At 42.5% G+C, this 20,830-nt stretch overlaps 1 protein-coding gene and 1 long non-coding RNA gene across 7 annotated transcripts in view; one reads left to right on the top strand and one right to left on the bottom strand.

Annotated features, from left to right (window-relative positions):
* Positions 1–20,830, bottom strand: part of LOC143908063 (uncharacterized) — a 182,088-nt gene that overhangs the window by 43,673 nt on the left and 117,585 nt on the right. The gene's annotated exons all lie outside the window — the stretch shown is intronic.
* The window catches only part of LOC143908059 (synaptogenesis protein syg-1), a 356,526-nt gene that overhangs the window by 303,671 nt on the left and 32,025 nt on the right, over positions 1–20,830 (top strand). For all 6 annotated transcript variants that reach the window (XM_077425339.1, XM_077425335.1, XM_077425336.1 and 3 more), the window contains 3 exons: positions 5,073–5,281; positions 10,757–10,867; positions 12,660–12,866. In XM_077425339.1, coding sequence (XP_077281465.1) covers positions 5,073–5,281; positions 10,757–10,867; positions 12,660–12,866 — 527 coding nt within the window. The remainder of the gene's footprint in view (positions 1–5,072; positions 5,282–10,756; positions 10,868–12,659; positions 12,867–20,830) is intronic.

Genomic DNA, 20,830 nt, shown 5'->3' with positions numbered 1-20,830 from the left:
TAATCTCGCGAATTACATTTCCCAAGATCCCCGGGCGCGATATATCGTCCAGGCCTTTATATGCGGCCGGCATCAACTTCAATTAAACCGTAATATGGCCAAGGTGAATGCACCTTGCGTAAGGGGTAAGGTAGGGCACAAAGGGAGCCGGCTGTACGTGCGCGTACCAATCAATGGGACGCGTCGAAGCCGACGGCGCGATGCCAGCCAGCTTCCTCCGCCAGAGAAGCCCTCCTCATTGTCTGCGCATTCTATCGGATTGGCTTCCGGTGTACGGGTACAACGGACAGCAGCCCGCCACGTCCTTTATGCACTGACCAGCCACGCACTAGGAATGCACGATCGTCACGTCCAATGTCCATGCGGTGTGCAGCGCGTGCAGAATCGGTGCGCACGCCACAAGCCCATGCGGAAAGAGAAATGAGAGGAAGAGAGAGAGAGGGGGGAGAGAGAGAGAAACCGGACTTCCGACCGGTCGCAAATGCCGGCGGCCCCAGGGCCGCGAGTTATCGCGACACGTGCCGTGGTGGCACATTTCGTATTAAGTCGGAGCGCTAATTAACTTGGGGGGGGATCTTCGGTTATTAATCCGCGCGCGAGTCTGCGACCTAACCGGCCGGACGCATCTGTCGACGATTTCCGTTTAATACCCCCGGATGGGATCAAGCGGCTTTGACGGAACTGTCCTTGCTGGATCGCGGCATACCAGGATATATATGTATGTACTGTTGGCTAATAATACGATTTACGTGGGAGGGATGTAATTTCGAACAAGGACGGATTACGTTGTCTTATTCAATGGATAGTTTCCCTATACACGATACATTATCGACGAATATTTTCCTTGGTGTAAAAATGTGATAACGGAGCTAAGTGAGTCTTTTTAAAGTATTAATTATTTTTGCTGTAATCTTACTAAACAAAGATGATGAATTCTTCAATATTTATTTTTATATCTCATATAAGCGAAAAAAAAATCTATAACCGATACTATGAATATCATGTTATAAATTACATAGAAACAAATTTAATATTTTTCATTTAATTTTAAAGATAAATTTTAATGAATATTTTTTTAATTTTCTGACGATATACAGCGCATGAATTGAAAATATATCTGCGAATTAAAAAACACGTGCTCTGTATTTCGTTTTGTAAGGCCGCAGAAGTGCGGCGGTTCAAATGGACCTTTCTCATTAATGTTGAATGGCACGAGTACGCGCGATCTTTTCGTTAGCTGTATGCTAATTTTCAGCTGTCTAACGATTGCGTGTTGGTGTATTTCGCGAAGGCAGTGGTGTCTCTTTTCAAAACGCGGGATTATATAATAAATTCCGGCATTACTTATAACGCAGAATCATAAAATTCATAACTACGTACAGCGCCGTAATAACGACGAACGAGCGTTGGGGCGTCGTAGCGCGCCGACCTGTTACAGCATTTGTAGGAATTTACGACGAAACGCCGCAGAGCTACAGCTACGGGGCTCGGCCCGGTCCAACACCGTTACCGTACCGTTGCAAACTGCCTCCCACCTCCTACGTCAGCTCAAAACTTTCAAGGTAGTTTCGGAAATGCCGCGCACAAACAGACTCCACTTTTCGCCGTTGGAACTTCTTGCTGCGCGCTATAATAAATTTATACGCATTAAATAGTCGCGCATTTTTGTAACGCTCCCCGGCGATGCTTAAACTTCACGCGAAGCCGATGGTGCGTCTGCACTGTAAACTTCGAACGTCTTGAAAATTAGAAGTTACAGTTTACAAAGAACCGTATACATGATTCTCGGAAAAAGGCGACGCTGCGCGCTGCTGTTAACTCGGATTCGAAGTGGAAAATCTTCTGAAAAAAAGGTGTTGCGGTACATTTTATCAAACACTTTCTTATAATAAGCTGATTATGCCTATTAGTTTCAAGATTTTGAATATATTTGCAATTTTTTAAATAATAAAAATAATATAAAACTTAAAAATTAAATTTCTATTTAAAAAATTGTATTTAAAATTTAAAGTATAAATATAGGACGTGAGGTACAAGCATAAATCCAACATAAATTATTATACGGATAAACGACCGTGCGTGACATGCCGGTAAACGTTCGTCGGTGTCGTACGCTTGTTTCTTTTCACCGTATACTATAATCACACGCTATGCGGCTATCGTGTCTCCTCTATTAATATACTGATTTCACATTCCGAAGTGTACAAAGTATACCGTACGGCTATATATCCGATGGTTGACAGAGTTGCAACGCGATCTCATTTTTAAGCACGAAGATTCAAATTGCGAAGGTGCACGAGATCTCGTTTTCAAGCGTGATCGAAGAGGGTGATTTATCATTGTTCTGATAGATATAGAGAAGAAAGTATTTAGCAGCGCGAAATGTATTTCGCCTAAACGCGGTTTGTCCCTTCACTATCAATTCCCACAATTCTCTGTATTTTACTTATATACGCAGGATTGATCTCAAACTCCCGGCCAACTTTCTTGCACAATCGCGGTGTGCATGCGCAACTGGAAACGTTACATAGTGCATTCAGATGGAGAGGACGAAATGTTGCGCTATAATTGGTCGCCCTGGCTTGTGACAGGCATAACCACGTCCCGATACGGACGTCCGACCACTAATCTGTTATACCTCGCTGTATCGTATACAACGCCGTTAACACGACATCGCAATGCGTTGCAGTATCTGGTAGTCAAGCACTTGACCTTACGAATATGTGAATAAAAACACTATTAATTATGATATTGTTTATTAATTAACACTCAATTTTTTTCATGCAAGAAATATTTTCATAATTACTTTCTCATACAATTTATATAATATTTATAATAATGCATTTATACATATATAATATATTATTATATTCACATAATCGTTTGTCATTCAACTTCTTGAGATATAAACATGTTACTTAAATTAAACAGAGATGCGAAGGGTGGACATCGAAAAGTCCCGCTCACAACGCGCATTCAATATCCTTAAAACCGTTGCCGTGTACGTAAGTACTCTTGACAAATTCAAAGAGTAATATACGCCATCCCTTGGTTCGCTTGCACGCCCTTACCTATACGCTCCGTAACTTTCGAACGACGTGCTACGTGCGGTGCAATTTGCAGGCAACGGCGGCGCACCGAGCTGTATAAGTAATCGTTTTCGGCTGGTCTATCCCCCAGCAGACGGTTGTTTGGAATCCTCGACCCCGGCGTTGCCCGCGATCATGTATACGGGAGGGTGTGTGTGTGGTTTCTCGCTCTATATCTCGCCGGGCTCGCGCCATTGCGTAGCGCCAACTTTCCCGTTTCGGTTAACTTTCATCCGCCGCTTCTCCGCTCGCCGAGAGCGAGCGTGTGTAAACGCGCGCATACACGTGTTACGTCGCATACGTGCTCTTTGATGCAACTAGCGGGGGAATGCGCGCCGCGTAGTACCGGCGGCGATACTGCAGGCCAGGGGGAAGAAGGGTTGTTGTTGTTCGGTCCAGCATATGGAGATCATGCGATCGCGCGGCGGGTATACGTTTTGCCAGCTGGCGGGTTGTACCGGCTCTCTGGTAATACACCGGAGGAATGTACACCCGGCGGCACCCACCCCCGCCCACGACGCGACGCCCTAACCGCGCCGCTCATCCCTTCGCGACCATCCTCCTCTGCTCGCCCCCTCCCCCTTTTGGTCCTCCGTCATCCGTTCCAACTCTACGCGCGGCCGAATCTGGTACCAGACGAGGCACTCGTGGTATTTCCGCAAATTCGATGCTCACCCCCGATGTCTCGGGGGCGAGGTATGCGTGGGTGGATCGCACTGCGGGACAATCTGCGGTGAAGCGTCGAGACGGCTGCAAGCGCAGCTCCCTTGTAAAACCGATCCGCCCGAGTGTGGAGAACGACCAGCTGGTCGATACATTCTTAATTAACACCTCGAGCGTACACGATTCATGATTTTTATTGTGTCGTTTTATGCATCATCGGTAACAAAACGAACGTAAAATTAATCCTATTCATTTATTTCTGAAAATAGGAAACTAAAATAGGGTAAAAATTTTGGGGAACGTTCAAATATATATTCCGACAATGTTTTAAAAAATGTATATTAATCCTATTCAATAATTTATCGCGTAATTAACTTTGTCATGAACATATAAGATCGTAGCCTAAAAAAAATGTTTGAAATAAATTTCTTACTGATATTATTCCGGGTGACAGAAATAATATAATATAATTCATATAATAATTTTAAATGTGAAATTTATCTCTCACAAAAGCGGACTCATATCGTATTAAATTAATTAGTGAAATTATGCTCTTCTCTACTATGTCGTACGTGTCCTTTATTATCCAACTTCGTCGTCTACATCAAATATGCGCGAGGCGTTCAGTGCATTAAAAAACGAAGAGTTAACGAAATTCTCTTCCTGTCGCAATATTAGTTCTGAAATTTTGCATTTGTTTCACTTTATTTTCCATCGTGATCCGCGCTACTCTCCGGCGCGAAATAGCAAAAAACATAAAGCGACATATGGCGCAGTCATGCCCGGGCACGCGTTATTCGTGAAACGATTTTCGTTAACACTACGCGCTTTCTCTAGATTACCGGACTCTCGGCAAAATTTTGTCTTAATCCTATAATAGAAATGCGAAAGAAATGTTTAACCAAGTTTGCAACCGAAATATCCGAATAAAATGTTGTTATAACAATATCGCAGATTTAAGTTTCGAGTTTCGAGTTAAAATCTTTCAGTCTCTTTTGAAAATACGATTATCGTAATTAAGAATCTATCCTCAGAAAATATGGCATTGATAAAATTTGATATTTTATTATAATGTGTGCAATCTGATTAATTTAGAGATTTTAATTTAAAAAATTGATAAGACCACTTAGGTATATCGCACACATCTTATTCTTGTTTATAAGCAAGATGACATAATCTCTTAGAATATCTGGTTAGAAGCATGTATCTACATCAACGTCAATTTGCAATGTCACATCTATACTGTCACATTTTTTATCAGATTCTTACAGCTGTGACAAATGAGGAATGTAAAGTAAGTAAAGGAAATATCTGTTTCAGTTATGATCTGCGCGGCAAGCACTCGGAAAAACCGTTGCATTGGCAGGATAAAGACTATCTCAGCGATCGGGCGTTATTCAGGACAACAACGGAACCAGCAACTTTGAGCGTTAACCACGTACAGGAGCAGGACGAAGGCGAATTCAGGTGCCGAGTGGACTTTACTACAAGTCCGACCAGAAACTCCAGAATCCAGTTGACGGTGATAGGTTCGTATCTTGTTTAATAGCATACCTATATCGTACCAAAATATAAATCTAAAATTTTCATGTTAAAAATGTAAATGGTGCAGAGCGTTATGTTATTCTTTTCTACTTCTGAATTTTCTTTCAAAGTTTAATGAGCATGAAATAAGATTGATAAGCAATAAAACGAGGAGCACGAAAAAATAATTTTATTTACGAATAATCTTAAAGATTACCTTCTAATTAAGATTAATTTGGTTTTCTGTGTGATTAAAAAAATATCTCAATCTAATTATTTTAACACAATTTATATTACGTTCTCGTCACTTATTTTGTAACGATCATCAAAACTTTTATCGCGCTCCAATGTTCACTTTTACGCCAGCATGTCACTGATTCAACCGTCATGCGCAGAACACCGTGTCAATATTTTAGGTAGCTCGACGTGAATCGATTAATGCGAATGATCGCACGAATAAATTGCATTTCACGTATTAATGTAATTTCGTTTAATATTTTAAAGTAGATTTGGGTATATAATAACTTCATATCGCGATTATTGAAGAATATTAAAATGATGCTCTCGTTATTGTCAACGAAGTTAATTATAACTTATCGATCGTCGGAACAGAACTTCGATACAATTCTATTATGCCACCACTTGTGAAAATTCATACTCAGCGGAAAACAATGTGCAAGCAAATTCCGTTAGTCAGTTTCACGTAGTTAGGATAGTTGAGCATGCAATCTTCGTTGCCTCGTTGCTTCGTTGCCTCGCCTTTTTCGTGCTATATCATTCGTATTTCTTAACTTCTCATATATGCTAAAACCACTATTATTATACCAGACTCGAGAATTAAGTTTCAATGCATTTTCTCCGTGCAATTAACGAGCGTTATAATATATACAAGTTTCATCTAGCGAACTCAGTTTTCCGACATTGTGTTGCTCTGCATATATTTGTTATCCGACGCTTCTGAAAGAGTAATTTCTACTGAATTATTTTAATTACGAAGATGGTATCGGGTAACGCATTTTTACCATTTTCTCTCCGTTCACAGAATAATCGATGATTCATCTCGTGACTTTTATTAGGTGTAATACAGTGTAATATTTAGAAAGAGAATTGTTTTGTTGGAATATTGAAGAAGCCTATTTTTCTACTGTGTAAAAGAGAGAAAAAGCGTGAGGAGAGTCCCTGTAAAAAAAGATATTGTAGCGCCTCCTTTATATTACGATTCACCTTTCTTTTATAGTCCTTTCTTGTAGTCGTTGACGCAACACCATTTATGTTACAAAAAACGTTGGATCTCCGTTTAAAGTGTCGACTCTACACTTTGAGAAACTTAATGTATCCTGGAAAGAAAAGACACGAGATTTTACAAAAGCGACGTCCACCTTGGAATTGGACATTTCTTTCGGCAAAGGGCACTTCTCCGTGCAAAGCGCACTTTTCTAGGAAAAAGACTTCGTTACATGATTCCTCAATTTACTGGATGTTCGTTTCACGTAGTAACCCTTCGGAAATACTACTGGTGCGGTCACTCCCTGGAGGAATCTTACTGTTGCATTAACAGATAAAACCTTTTTCGTACGAAACACTCGCCGTCGGGACAATATCAGGCCATGATAAATTAAATATTAACTTTTTTCCTCCAAGGTTCAAGATTTAGACAATGCGTTTATATATGTACCGTGCTGCGAAAGCGAGTATTTTACGTGTAAAAAGCCATTCAATTAATAACATGCTTGATGCAACTTTTATCAAGGGGACATTTGGGATAAAACGTGTACAACGAATGGACGAAAGCACTGAGCAATTAAGTGCTGTATTTTCAGTTGGTCAACTGAATGTCGTATTCCGGCATTAAAGCTTGCGTGAAAGGAATTTATCTTTTGGAACAACGTGGAGTAATTGCGATTTCTTGTTCCCGCGGTTGCTCGTCCCGAGGTAGAAACGTATCTTTGTATTTTCGAAATACTCGTATCTGCGAATGATACGCTCTAACAATTTCTCTTCCGTGTCACGTACCAAACATCATGACTCGCGAGGACACATCAACTTCCGCCGATGTGAAACTTAGGTGCTACAAATTAACCCGTTAAATTCCAGCATGTCATTTGTCACGCGAAAATGTTCGTTGGAAATGTTCCGTTCTTCCATGAAGTTCCCGAACAATGGAAACAGGCGCCGTTGCAAAACCATTTCTCAAGCTTCGCAGAAATTAATAAAATGTATTACATCGTTTCACAAAACATTTATAATGAAAAATATAACCATTATATTTTAAGTAAAATTTAAAGATACAAGTTCAATTGTTATATACGGAAATCTTCTGGTTAAAGAAGTTACACGACGTAATCCCTAATTTTAATTTGTTTGTGGTCAAATCTTTCATAAGTTAAGATGATTATAAACATTTTTCGCAAACGCGTAACTCTCTGGCGTAACTCTTGTGTTAAATCTGCTGCGTTGTCAAGGACTTAGTTTTCTGATTAGCTTCTACACTACTCACTAGGATGAGCCGCGAGTAGGATCATCCTCCAGTCTAGAACGGGCATTACCATGGATTATGTTAGATCACTCGATATTATAATGGTGCATTAAGTTAAAAGCGTCCAAACAGAGCCCTGTTTATTATGTTCTCGCGTAATCAATTATCAGGCCGTTATCCGCGGCACAATCCGCGTCGCTTGCAAATGCGAGAAGTCAAGTACCTCGTAGAGCACACGTTTTGATAATTTAGTTTGCGTTGCCGTATGTTAAGGTAGGCGTCTCGCTACGTGCTAGTCATGTGACTGTTTGTAGGTTTTCACGTTCAGAAATATATTTCAGGCAATTTTTGCTAAGGGAAAAATAATTTTCTGACGTATGGTGTAAAATTTCATACGTGACAAAGTATGTTACTTTTTCCAAATTATGTGATTTTTCTCATTTGACTCCGTTTTGATCAGCTGATCATGCGAGTCGTCGAGAAAGGTTACAAGTGAGGTTACATCTCCTTTTCGATTGAATTTTGACAATTACTGAGAAAGGGTTTCAAAACGCATGACAGGGGTGTCAATCACTATAATCCACGTCGGCTAAGAAAGACGCGCCTCATAACCTGCAACTACAGTGATTAGCCAGCGGCGTTGCCAAGTCTTCCCAACTTCACATCGACCAAAAAATGTCTGCTCGATTACCGCATTTCCACTAAAATAAACTAAAAAATTAGCAGCGAAATCTCCGGTAAACTATATATTTTATGGTTGCATCGGATTCTTCGAAATCTAATGTACAAAAACAATGTTTTTTCTCACTTCATCTAATCGAAAAATGCGAAAATATGTGATTGAAACCGTGATAGAGCCTTCTTTTTCGTGCCGTTTGTATGAAGTAATGCAAAATTTGTGATTTTCGAGATCGATTTTCTAGAGTAAATAGTCGGTAAGGAGCCACAGAAAAAATCGACTGCAAAGCTGATCATATAATTTGATATAAAATCCAACATCGAAAACTTTATCTAATACATGCCTTGACGAGACGACTACCTTAAGTTGATATTTTGTGGGTATTAAGAGAGAAAGAGGAGAGAGAAAGAGAGAGAGAGAGAGAGAGAGAGAGAGAGAGAGAGAGAGAGAGAGAGAGAGAGAGATTGCGGTTAATATTGAAGGATCCGCTAATATATCGATTACACTCGATGACTCGATGCAAAATATAGAGGGTGCGGTAATCCTATTTTCAGAGGTGCTTCACTCGTCGTTATTTCCGGATGGTATCGAGTAACGTTTTCACGTCGGGACTTTCTCACTTGCATGATATCGTGACCAACGGCTTAACTTTGCGCATCCGTGTTAATCCAGTTTATTTCCCATTCGGTTCACCGGTTCAATTTGTTCTGCGAATGCGTTCGTCCAGGAGAATAATTATGAGAGAGAACGGATGAACTTTAAGCTCAAAATATCTAAGGCCATCACGGGCCTCTAAGGCCATGTCCTTAATTATATGCAATAATTACAGAAAAACGCGACTATTGCGTAATAACGCATCATGTATAAAAGAACTGATTACGTAGCACGTCTCGACTATAGATCATAAAATTCGGTCAATTATAAAGTGTTTTATAAAGGCAAATTTTAGGAGTTTCGGTTAAAATTTAAATTGTTAAAAGATTAAAAGCTATTCTGGCGTTACGGAATCAGGTCGGGTTACCATCGATTTATCCAGAGCTCGTGAATTTTCATTGGGCAACCTGTTTTGTTTGGACGGACATCCGACATCCCAACCGCGACTGCAGCCTATCTTCGAGGCAATACGCTCGCCACTCACCTTCTGACGTTCCGACACGCCGCTATTTCCGATATTCAATTGCCAGCGTTTACACGCCACGATATACCGACCCTTCCACCCATCCGCATGTCGGAACGAACTATACACGACCGGGGGATTCCCGCGTGACCCCCTTTACGTGCCCTTTTGATACCTCGTGGCGCATTGTTTCCTTGCACGCAAAATGCTTTATTGCGCGCGGTAGGTGTACGAATTACCAACATAATAAGAGGTTGCAAGTTATCTTGGAAGGATCGTAGCTGATACCAATCCAATTACGAAGAGTGCTCCTCTCGTTTGTGTTACACTATCTGAAATAGTTCCAGAAAACGGCATAAAAATGTACACGTTGTTAATTAACATATATTATTAACACAGTCGAGATATGAGATGACCGGGTGGTGCAAAAGACGCCGGTCTCGCTTTGCAGTTTATTTCATCTTGCGGTACCGAGATTTTCCGAAATTTTCGTCAAACTATCCGGATCGCGCCTTCGTGCTGGCTCGCTCGTCCGCACGAGTTTCCAGTGGTTACCTGTAACACCTGTACACCTGCTTGCTCGACTATTCGTGCGGCGCTCTCGTGGCACGAGTATCATGAATTACTCCTCCCCGGACGCCGCTGACTTACATGGAAAGTTTCGTATCTGTGCTTAAATAGCTCGTAGTGGTGTCAGAGGCGGTCAAACTCGAAACCGCTCGAACGATTGGCTGCGCCGAGCGTTGTACCTCGACTGGAGAAAACGCGGTCGTATATTGGCAAAGGCGGTCAAGTTTCGAAATAACGTGGATATCTTTTACATGAATATCTTTTCATCGCGATGAACTCGCGAAATGAAAAATAAAAACTTAATTCAATTTATCAAGTTTTTGTAAATTATAATTATACTGTGCTATATAAGGCATCTATCGTTTACCGATGTACATTTCAACGCTGTAAAAAGATAATATTGTTAAATTTTAGATTGGCGTACGCACGAAATTAGATGATTTTATAGAATTGCAGTCGGAATGCATTATATTTTATAAGATTGAAAAACGAAATTTATTATTTTTGAAATAAAATTGTTTATAAATTTTCTTTGCATTTCTTTAAGTATTAATAGTCTAAAGTAATATTCATAGTTATTTGTATTTATCACGATATTAGCATTTTATTATATTTGTTTTTTTCTCTTGCTGTTACAGTACCACCGCAGAAGCCGAACATTATCGACGAACGCGGAAAGACCGTCCCAGCGGTGGCCGGTCCTTACGAAGAAGGTGGTGACATGAGACTGCAGTGCCTCGTCTCTGGGGGTAAGTCCTACTTTCTATAATGAGAGACAGGCCGAATGAAAATACGTCTGAATGAAAATACGTCGTAAATACGCCACCGGAAGAGCTGGTAGAATAATTGGCGTGACCGATGGGAATGAACTCTGTTCTGGATTCCTTAACCCGTTCTCTCGCCCGCGCATGTAAAACAGCCCACGATCTCGTTCATCCCGGAGTCGTGTTATTCTTATCGTTAGTTATAGCGTCTAATTAAGACTTCACACATCACGACCGTATTCCAATATTGCGGATAAAGAACGTTTCTCCGAACTTCGACGGTGCGGTCGCGAGGAGTTCTAAAAATTGCAAACGTAACATTTCAGCGTTTTGTATTCTTTATCTCACGTCTGATAATTCTCTCTTTGATCTCACCGCAGTCATTGTAATAGCTCGATTACATCGTTGTCGTTATGGACGAAAACACATCGGGATTTGCTGCGAGGAGAACGAATAAATATCATCTTACTATTACTACCATATAGATTTTCTGAAACGCCATTTACCCTTTTCGCGCGTTTTATCTTCACGGAATTAAAAGAGTACCATTGCCCAGATCGTTAAACGCTTCGACAAAACGTCGAGTGCTTTAACAGCGGTCGCGGTGCATGCACTCGTTCGGCGCTCCCCTTTATTCTATTACATTTTAATATCCGGGCGCGCGCTGGCGCTGCTGTGTCGGCAAGGCGAAGGCAATAACGATAATAAATTTATTTTTATTACCTCGCATGCCGCCACCCGAGGGACACGACAGTGCTACATGCCGCTCTTATACCGCTCTTCACCACGTACTGCCTACAATTCCACCACTTTGCTCCTACAACTGGCTCCTACCCCTCCGGTGCCACCGTTCGCGCAATCCCCCTTCCGCCCTCCGCTGCCGCACGTGTTTTTCTGCTTGTCCCTCTCGAACAAAAATAGGTCCGGTAAAAAATAATGAGGTCGCTCCGGTACAAGCTATAGACCGCCCCTCCGACTCGCCGTTTCCCTTTAACGGGATATTCACCCTCGGGGGATTATCCGCACGCAACGACCATTATGAATTATGAATTAACGCGCACCGCGCAGCCTACACCGATGTGGGCGGGCAAAGAGGGCAAAGTGTACGTATATGCACGGGAACTTGGCGCAAACTCTCGCGGACAAGTATTAGTAAGACAGAAAGGGACCCGCGTGATATGTTGCACTGGATAGCGTGGCCGACATGTCGATGCCGTTGTAACGTGGTTTTCTTGTAAGGAGAGCACCCATTCCAAAATTTATATATTCTCGGGAAAATTGGCATCAAAGTAAATGATATAAAATGTCGCACTTAATAAAAATTTTACTGTCTCTATTAAGAAGATATTATCTAAAGGTAAAGTTATTATTATATAGATACATGTATATTTTATTGAAATTTATATTAACTCTATAACGTGATATTTTCCAATAATCCAATTAAATATTAAGCGAGTACATATCAATTGGTACTTAAAATAGGGAAAGTTGAAGGCATTATAAATAATTTTATTTTATATGTCTAATTGTTCGTTTAGATTGCAAGCGGTAAAGAACAGCATTCTATTTTAAATGCGCATATATATCTTCATTATTATTCAATTAGGATTACTGTATTATTATACTCGTCGGTATAGAAAACGATGGAAATTAAAGATTAAAAACTATGAACTAAAGTTTAAAAAAATGTTATTAAATTTTAATACACGAGGGTACTTGAACTTATCGACTTTTTATTTCTGATAAAACTGATGAATTTTATGGTGATTATTTTCAGGTCGCCCCGAGCCTAAAGTGAGATGGTGGCGCGGAGAAACGCTTTTAGATTCTAAAGATGAGCCGGGCGAGTTTCCTGCTCTTCGTAGGAACACCCTAGTCGTCAGAGAATTGTCAAGAGCGGATCTTCATGCGGTGTTCGATTGTCAAGCATCGAACAACAATATCAGTCAACCCGTGTCGACATCGGTAGCGATTGAAATGCATCGTAAGTATATCATTTATCGCACAGCGTTTTTATCACATAATTGCTTCCATTTTTTTCTTAAATAAACTAGAAACCGATTTTGTCTCGGTGCGATTTTCATGATATTTATTTTTTAATTTCTCGCGCGACTTTTCCCAGTTAAACATGCATAATTAATAACGCGTAAATGTGAAGAAATTTCGTTCATATTATTAAATTGTGAAATATTATCGAATAAGCACGTCCCCCGCTTTTTACGCGCAAAGCTTAAAGGGCGGCGATAGCTGAAACTCACGGAGCTTCGTAGTTTCTCGTTGTTGCGCCGTAGTTACAAAGTGTAACACCGCCTGCGGTCTCTCAGGAGGATAAATCCAAAGGGTACAATCGATCCGCCTAGCCGTGCCCGCCGCTTTCCTCTGTGAATCGGCGCAAAAGGAATGCATTTGCGAATCGGGCCAAAGGGAAAATCTGCGTTGTCGAGTAAACGAAGCTGAATACCGAAGCGGGAAAGTATTTAACCCAGAGCCTCGGCTTCGGCTCTGCAATCCCGTTTATCCCGCAGCCACGTGCCTCCAATTTCTTCTTTCTCTCGGTTTCGATGTGTCCATTCTCCAGTTTGGGTCACGAAGAAGAATCGCGGGGCAATCTTAAATCTGGCAGCCGAACAAAAGATAGTTAACTTAAATTTTTACATGATGTCGATGTATCTCTTTTCGTCTTCTTTCCTACGGACTGTTATACTTTTGTGATCGTATAAAGTATGCAGTTGTCGCGGATCCGATACTATTTTGAGCTTAGACTGAATTATATATTATGCACACGAAAGCATTATAGACGCACATAATATTATTGTACGAGTGTGATTTAAATTAAGACTCAGCTAGTCAATCTTGGCGATACGACGCGCAATTAATCGGTTGACCGAATAACAAATCCCGAATAATAAAGTGCCTTGTATTACCGATATTTATATAACAAATACTTCGATTCCCTCGAAATAGTCGAGCTAAGCACCGCTCGGCGACGCAATTTGTCTCGAAGTTACTCGAGACGGGTGAAACATCTCGACGAAATGGTGATGTGGTGAAGAGGGGAGAGAACAAGAGAGAGAGAGAAAGAGAGGGAGAGAGAAAGAGAGAGAGAGAGAGAGAGAGAGAGAGAGAGAGAGAGAGAGAGAGAGAGAGAGAGAGAGATGCGCAGAAAGGCGAGAGGCGCGAAGCGCGATAGGGAAAGTGAGGCGAAATAGAATCGAAGAGCGATGCACCGAAGAGAGAGTCGAAACGCATAATATGTTTCCCGGTGGAGCTCAGCGAGCGACGACGGGTTGGGAGCTCGATTCCGGAAGCTCTCGGATTTTTATTAAATTCCGAGGAGAAAGAGGGGCTTCGGGGCATCGGAGGTCGCGCGGAAAGTCATCGCGGTTTCCTTCGCTTTACCTCGTTTTCGTCGTGAAGCGACGAGCCGCCCTTAACAGTGGCTCACCCCATTTCGCTGATGCTCATCGACCAGTGTCGCGGCCTTATTATCTTTTCAGAATTGGATATTCCTTCCGCTTTTCTCGATGTTTCAAGCTCAACGGAAAGCTACTATCGCGTCCGTAAAGAGAATTAGTGGTTCTAGAGAAAAAGCTCTCTCCTCGTCGAAGGTATACGAATGTAAGAGCAAAATTCGTATCATTAAACGCGGAATTTTTTTCGCGTAATTTCGTAATTCGCGAGGGAATCCTTTCTGTAGCAGGAATGCACAAGAGAATGTAAATTTTTCGAAAAAAGAAAAGAAACCTTAAGCCGCGCATTTGGAAATGCAGGAAACAAAGACGAAACAATGATGACAGTGAAAAACTTCAGATTTACTCTTTATATAACACGCGAAATAACGAGAAAGCGACGACCGACGCGAGCATTAAGCGGAATATTAGCGGTGACGTTCGTTCACATATAACGCCGTACATGACGAGGACGGTAATAAAAATGTCGATGGCACTCTTTGGCAAAGTGATAATACGCGTGCTCTCCTTACCTTAAGAAAAAAAGAAAAAAAACACGATTTTCATCGAGGAATGGAATTTACGAGAGGAAGCAAAGTCGAATGTTGGCGGACGTCTACTGCATTCGGGAAATTATCGAAAATCCATCCTTCTTTTTGTTCGCGGGCGAGTGAAGCCTTTTTATAGGGTGCGTGTATTTAATTGCGTCGTACACGCGACTAAACTGCGAGATGCGGACGATGAACAAAAGCGGGCGATTATTACGCGTGCGGCGAATGGTTTCGCCGACGAATACTGTAAGCACGCGTCAATTATCATTTCGTCGTTTCGCGTTCACGGACAAACATCCGGAAACCGCGCGCGCCGGCGCGGTCGTTCAATTAAACTCAGCTAGACCCAATTTTCCATCGTGCGTATATATGTACGCGCACCTACGTCCGCCACGTAATTCAACGTTGCTGAAATATTCGAGTAATGGCGCGTTAGTGATGCGACCCATTATGCGTCTTCCATCCCGCGCCGATCTTTATCGTCCGTGATTGGCAGAGTACCAAGCAACGCGTACCAAGCCGGCGTTCTCGCGGTAAATGAGCGACGAACGAACGATAGGCCCGGCACCACGATCGATAAGAGCATCGGACGTTCTTTTTTTCTCCTTTCCTCTTTCTCTCTTTTTTTTCTAGCCCGCAAGAGGCGTAAAGTATTAACGGCAGACTCCCCGCCGCGCCGTAACGTCATTCTGTCTAGTCGCGTACTGCGAACGCGATCGATGAACACTGAATCCGCAACGTTGAACGTCACTGCAAATTGTTGCATACCGTGTTTTAGTGGTGATTACAATAAATCGCGTACGAGCACTTCGCTTTTTCGCGAAGTCGCTTTTATCGCGCCGTCCCTCCTCTCCTCTCCTTTCCCTCTTCCCTCTTTTCGGCATAAAAGCTCGACACATGCCCGTATCTTTTGCCGTATATCCGTCATGGCCGAGCGATGCATACTTGTCGTAAAAATATAAAGGCACGATGATAAAAACGCGAGGGCGTTTTTAGTGGAGTGCGCGCCTTATAGTCCGCGCGCATAATTATGAGCTCCCAACACAAGCCGTCTAAAAGTTGGCGAATTAAAGCGGATTTTGCATTCAATTATTTTTAATTGGGCGAGAGGAAGCTCGCGCTGCGACGTGCCCGCGGAAAAAAAAGCTGCGATGCGCGCACGGAGGCAGGGAAGTTACGTCCCGCGCGGGATTATTAAGTGAAAAACGGTAACCTCGCGCTTATCGATATCGAGCGAACCGCGGGGGAAAGAAGATTCGCGCCGGACTCGCGGACGATAATTCGCGATTGTACTCGGCGGAACTGTGAGAGAAGAGGAAGCGTCACCTCTCGTTTCCAAAATCCGTCGTCTCGCATCTTTCGTAATTCATCGATGCGTGACGCGCATACACACTCAATATCATTTACTAACAATAACAGTTTCGATCAGAATAATTTTCGCTTAAATTATCACGTGTCTCCATCCGTCCTCGAGCTAAATACACACGACAATGTCAAAAATACATACTGGACACGTAACTGCGGCGATTTAACTCGGCCGTTATGCAAATAACTCCTCGCGCCGATTCCGCAAAATGGAGAGACACGAACGAAACGAACATAATTATCTGTGCCGGGCTGTTACCCGGTCTATCGGCTTTAATTTCCGCTTTACGTTTCGCCGAATAAACGCAGGAAATAAGTGCACCAACCTCGCCGTGCACCTACGGGGGGGGAGGAGGGGAGGGCAGGGGAATATACGTATCTCTCGGGTATTATACTCGCGAGGCATCAGTGGCATCACACTCGTATAGGCATTACGCCACTCCACGGGTTTTATTGCCCGGCGTTAAAGCCCGCTCTTTCGCCGTGAGGCAGAGAAGAGCGCGAGAGAGCGGGTTGGCTTTCTTCCTCCGTGCACTTTGAACCCGGCGTCTCCGGCGTGCGGCCCCCGCCGTTGGGGCCGGGCCCGGCTCCACCCATCCCCTTAAGTCGTCGTATGCCCGTGGCATGGAGACGAAGGGGTAGACGAGGAGGAGCCGCCTCTCTTGAATTCCGCAAAGGATTAAACCTCATAAATTCCACGGAGCACTCCGTGGAATTATCGGTATGCGGCCTTACGTCCGCCTCTCCGCCGCCTTTTACGGACGACTCGACAAACGAGAGCGATTTCCACGCGACTTTATGCTTTCTATCCCCCCCTTTCACCCTCGCCCCCCATATCCAATCCTCGTCTTCCTCTCGTCTCCGGTTAGCCGGTCGTGCGATTCTTATATGAACATACGTTCGAGAGGCGTTATTTGCATGACTGCACACGCCGGATGGATCGCGAATCGCGGACGAACGAGAAAGTATTAACGCCGCGAAGGTTTTCACAACGCGGAGTGGTGCGGAAAATGCAATTTCCTAGCCGCGAAAACTCATCTGGATCCCGCGTTGTTGCAACGAAAGATCTACCAGCATTCTATAACGGATTGAATTATGCGCGCTAAATTGACGATAGCTAGATTGGGTTTTCTTTGTCCGGTAAGAGAAAATAGATGGGATATTGTGCGATCTGTTCCAACAAGAAGATCAAATGAAGGAAAGTGGAAAAAAAATATTTAGATACAAAAAAAGCGAAACTAATATTCTAATAATTGGATAAATAACAAGGGATTCTCGATAACGAAATTAACAAGTAACAAGTAAAAAAAAGCTTTGAAAATTCAACGCGATTGACGGTGCGCAAGTCAATGTTACACCTATCCCTAACATAATCGATAAGCGATGCGGTAACAATTAAAATGATCTAATGCTCTCCGGCGAGAAATAAATGAGTAAATTCAAAATTTGGTGGTCTAAAAATAACGTGATTTTCCGCGAGGAAATCCAAGTAACATTTATAACAAAATTATGCGTATTGTTTTTAGCATAAAATATAATGTCAATGTTGCAACGTTTTGATATTATAAGGGAAATCAAGGCAACCACGTTGCGACCGGATCCGTGCGATTTATGGACGAAAAGCATTTCCGACATGCCTATCGAAGAGTAAATCGATCTGGCCCTTCGGTCAGCTAGCAAACGTTTCATAATAAATAAACCACGGCCGTTAATATGAACCGTGACAGGAGGGTGCGCGCACGAACGTTGCGAAATAAATTATCAAAACGTACCGCGCGCTGAACGATGGCCGCGTGTATAACGCAGTTTAATCGCGGATCATTATTATTTCACGGTTCATCGAGTCTTTCTGCGCAAATTCCGAAGTACCGACCGCCAGTCGGTACATCGCGTGTCACATTCAGTTGTGTACCGTGGTTTTGAAATCCCATTATTCCGAGAAAATTAATATTTAACGCTTGCGCGCTCGAAAATCGTCGCATTTACAAATGGAGCGCCCGGTAATGGCATATTTTTCCCCTGCAGGGGTTTATCGCCCGAATTATTTTCACCGGGACGCACGTTCACTGGCAGCTGGTGAGAAATGGAAATAAACCGCGCGAAACGTAAAGGGGTGGCCGATACGACACGCGGCGCGAAATTAAAATAATAGCGAATATTTTTCGATTATTCCTGTCGCGCACTAATGCGAGCGTCGCGCAGTGAAATCTCGTAATGATAATTTTGTTGGAAACTTCTTCACCGTCGTCGTGCGGTTTTAAGGGGAAAAAAAACTGTATTCATTATTCGTCGGAGTAGTCGAGAAGTTCGAAGCTATTCAACCGAACCGTATCTTTTTTTTGCTAGCCAATCGTAAAGTACGGCACCTTAAACTTATCTCTTTGCCTTGCAAAAGTAATGCTTTTTCGTTTGTCTTAGGTTCCTTACGAGCGAGCTGTTCAAATGTTTATACGCTTTTTAAGATATCTTGAACTCGCTTTATCTAAAAGTATTTACGTTGCGTAAATGCGTAATGCCCTACTTTTGCAAATGACAAATATATATTAAATATCTACGTATGTGTATATATATATATATATATATTAATAAATTTTTTTAATATTCTATATTTTAATATACTATTTTTATATTTGGAAAGATAGTATTTATATTTTATTTATACGGCTACTGCATGGCATTTTCTACATAAAAATATTCGTTATCTGACATTAATAATGCATATCCGCCGTAATTAAAAAGGGAATGATCCCTCCTTTCACAATTTTATATGTTGGTAATCCGAATCGATGGAATCGGACGTGAGGTGAAAGGTTTCAATCTTGCTTGCGGAAGAAAGGTCAACCTTTCATTGGGAGGAAGGGTGAAACTCAAGAAGATTAATGTAATGAATCAGTCTGACTAACGTTTGATTGAATCTGCCGTGATATTCTGGGCTTACAGGGCTAAGTTGATACTCTTGTCTTAACACAAGGGTCGATTCTTTTTCCATTTCACACAGCTTTTATCTGATGAAGTATGTACCTCCGACGGATCTTATATAAAATGGATCATTTTCGACATATGAATCGCGTTAAACGAGGTTAATCGTGCGAAATTAATCCTTCGCGATTCTACATTGGACAATATACTGAATATTTAGAGTAACGATATTAACCGTCTGTATGATCACCAACTTGCATATACACACACATTCGAATTTAATTAGCTGGAGCTATAAGCGGTCACTGCACCAAAAAGCCGAGCGTAATGTCGAGATGCGAGCGCAATACAAATGAGGGATTATCAAAAGCGAGCGAACGCGGACAGCGACGAAACGAAATCACATGTACGTTTTATCGCTTCATTAAAACGTGAAACGGAGGAAAAGATAGCGAGAGAGGTATAGAGAGAGAGAGATATATATAGAGTAGAATTACACGCGACAGAATGGCGTCGCCGCCACAAGCGTGGATGGAAACAGAAGAGATTGAGAACGTATATAATATGGAGGTGATAGAAGTTCTGAAGAGGATGAGAACGATCTTGGGATTGAATCGGCGCTCTCGAGGGGAATGGAGAACAAACCCGACACTAACCTACCTCGCTCGGCCCGGCCCGGCCCACCCCAACCTAATCGAGCCTGACTAATTAGAGGGCAGGCTGGTAATGGAGTCAGCCAGCGAAATTGGGTAACGGTATGGACCTGATTTACAATGCGAGAGACTTGGAAATTGGGCGCCGAAGGATGTGAGGGTAAGAAGGGGCTCGCGACGAGCGGAACAGAAAAGCTGCAGTGGATCGTGGGTGAGGCGGAAGGAGAAAGGGAGAGAGATGAGAAAAAGAGAGAGATAAAAAAAATCGGGAAAAAGATTGGTAATATCGACGAGCGCTAGCTTTTGGATTGGCCGTTGGTGATCAGGTCGCTTTCTACGACACGGCTCAAGCATTCAGCCGCGCCGAGCTGATCTTTCAGGTCGTGACGTGAGGCGGGTGAAAATTACACCGAGCTAGCTCCGGATATCCGCTGGAACTTTTAATGGAATCGGTGATTTTTCAATGCGGCTCTCCTTCCTAGAGCGCGGCTGATAAGTCGCGCCAGACAAAAAGATCCACATCGATGGGATTCACGGTAGCCATTTTCGGTAGGGGACGTCGCGCTCGCGCGCGCGGCGAGTATTCATGGAATTGAAAATTGAGAAACTCTTCGGGGAAGAGTTTCGCTGGGAAGCCGGCTCCCGGGAGAGGAGATGTGCCCGTTTTACTCCCCCGTCCGATCAGCGATTGTTCGGTCGTTTTTGCGGCTCTCCCGGGCGTACTACGTCGGCGAGAATCCGCGATATCATTTTCTGAGATTAGGCGCGATTTTTTTTATTCGAGTTCCTTCCTCTTTTCGCCCTGACGACGTTACTTTTTCAGGGAGACTTTTTTTATTTCTGTATAAAGATTATATTTATACGGACGAAATGAAAATGATAGTCAGAGACAATATAGTACATATTATTTGTCCAAAAATACCAAACACTCTGTTTGTGTTAATCCATTTATATATCTATTTATGTATTTGAAATTCCCTCAACATAGACAAATATAACTAATATAGAGAA

The sequence above is a fragment of the Temnothorax americanus genome, unplaced genomic scaffold (genome assembly GCF_048541705.1).
Source record: "Temnothorax americanus isolate GAGA-0224 unplaced genomic scaffold, ASM4854170v1 Scaffold9, whole genome shotgun sequence".
Lineage (NCBI taxonomy): Eukaryota > Metazoa > Arthropoda > Insecta > Hymenoptera > Formicidae > Temnothorax > Temnothorax americanus.
Note: the sequence above shows the minus strand (reverse complement) of the source record. Positions and strands in the feature narration are given on the sequence as shown.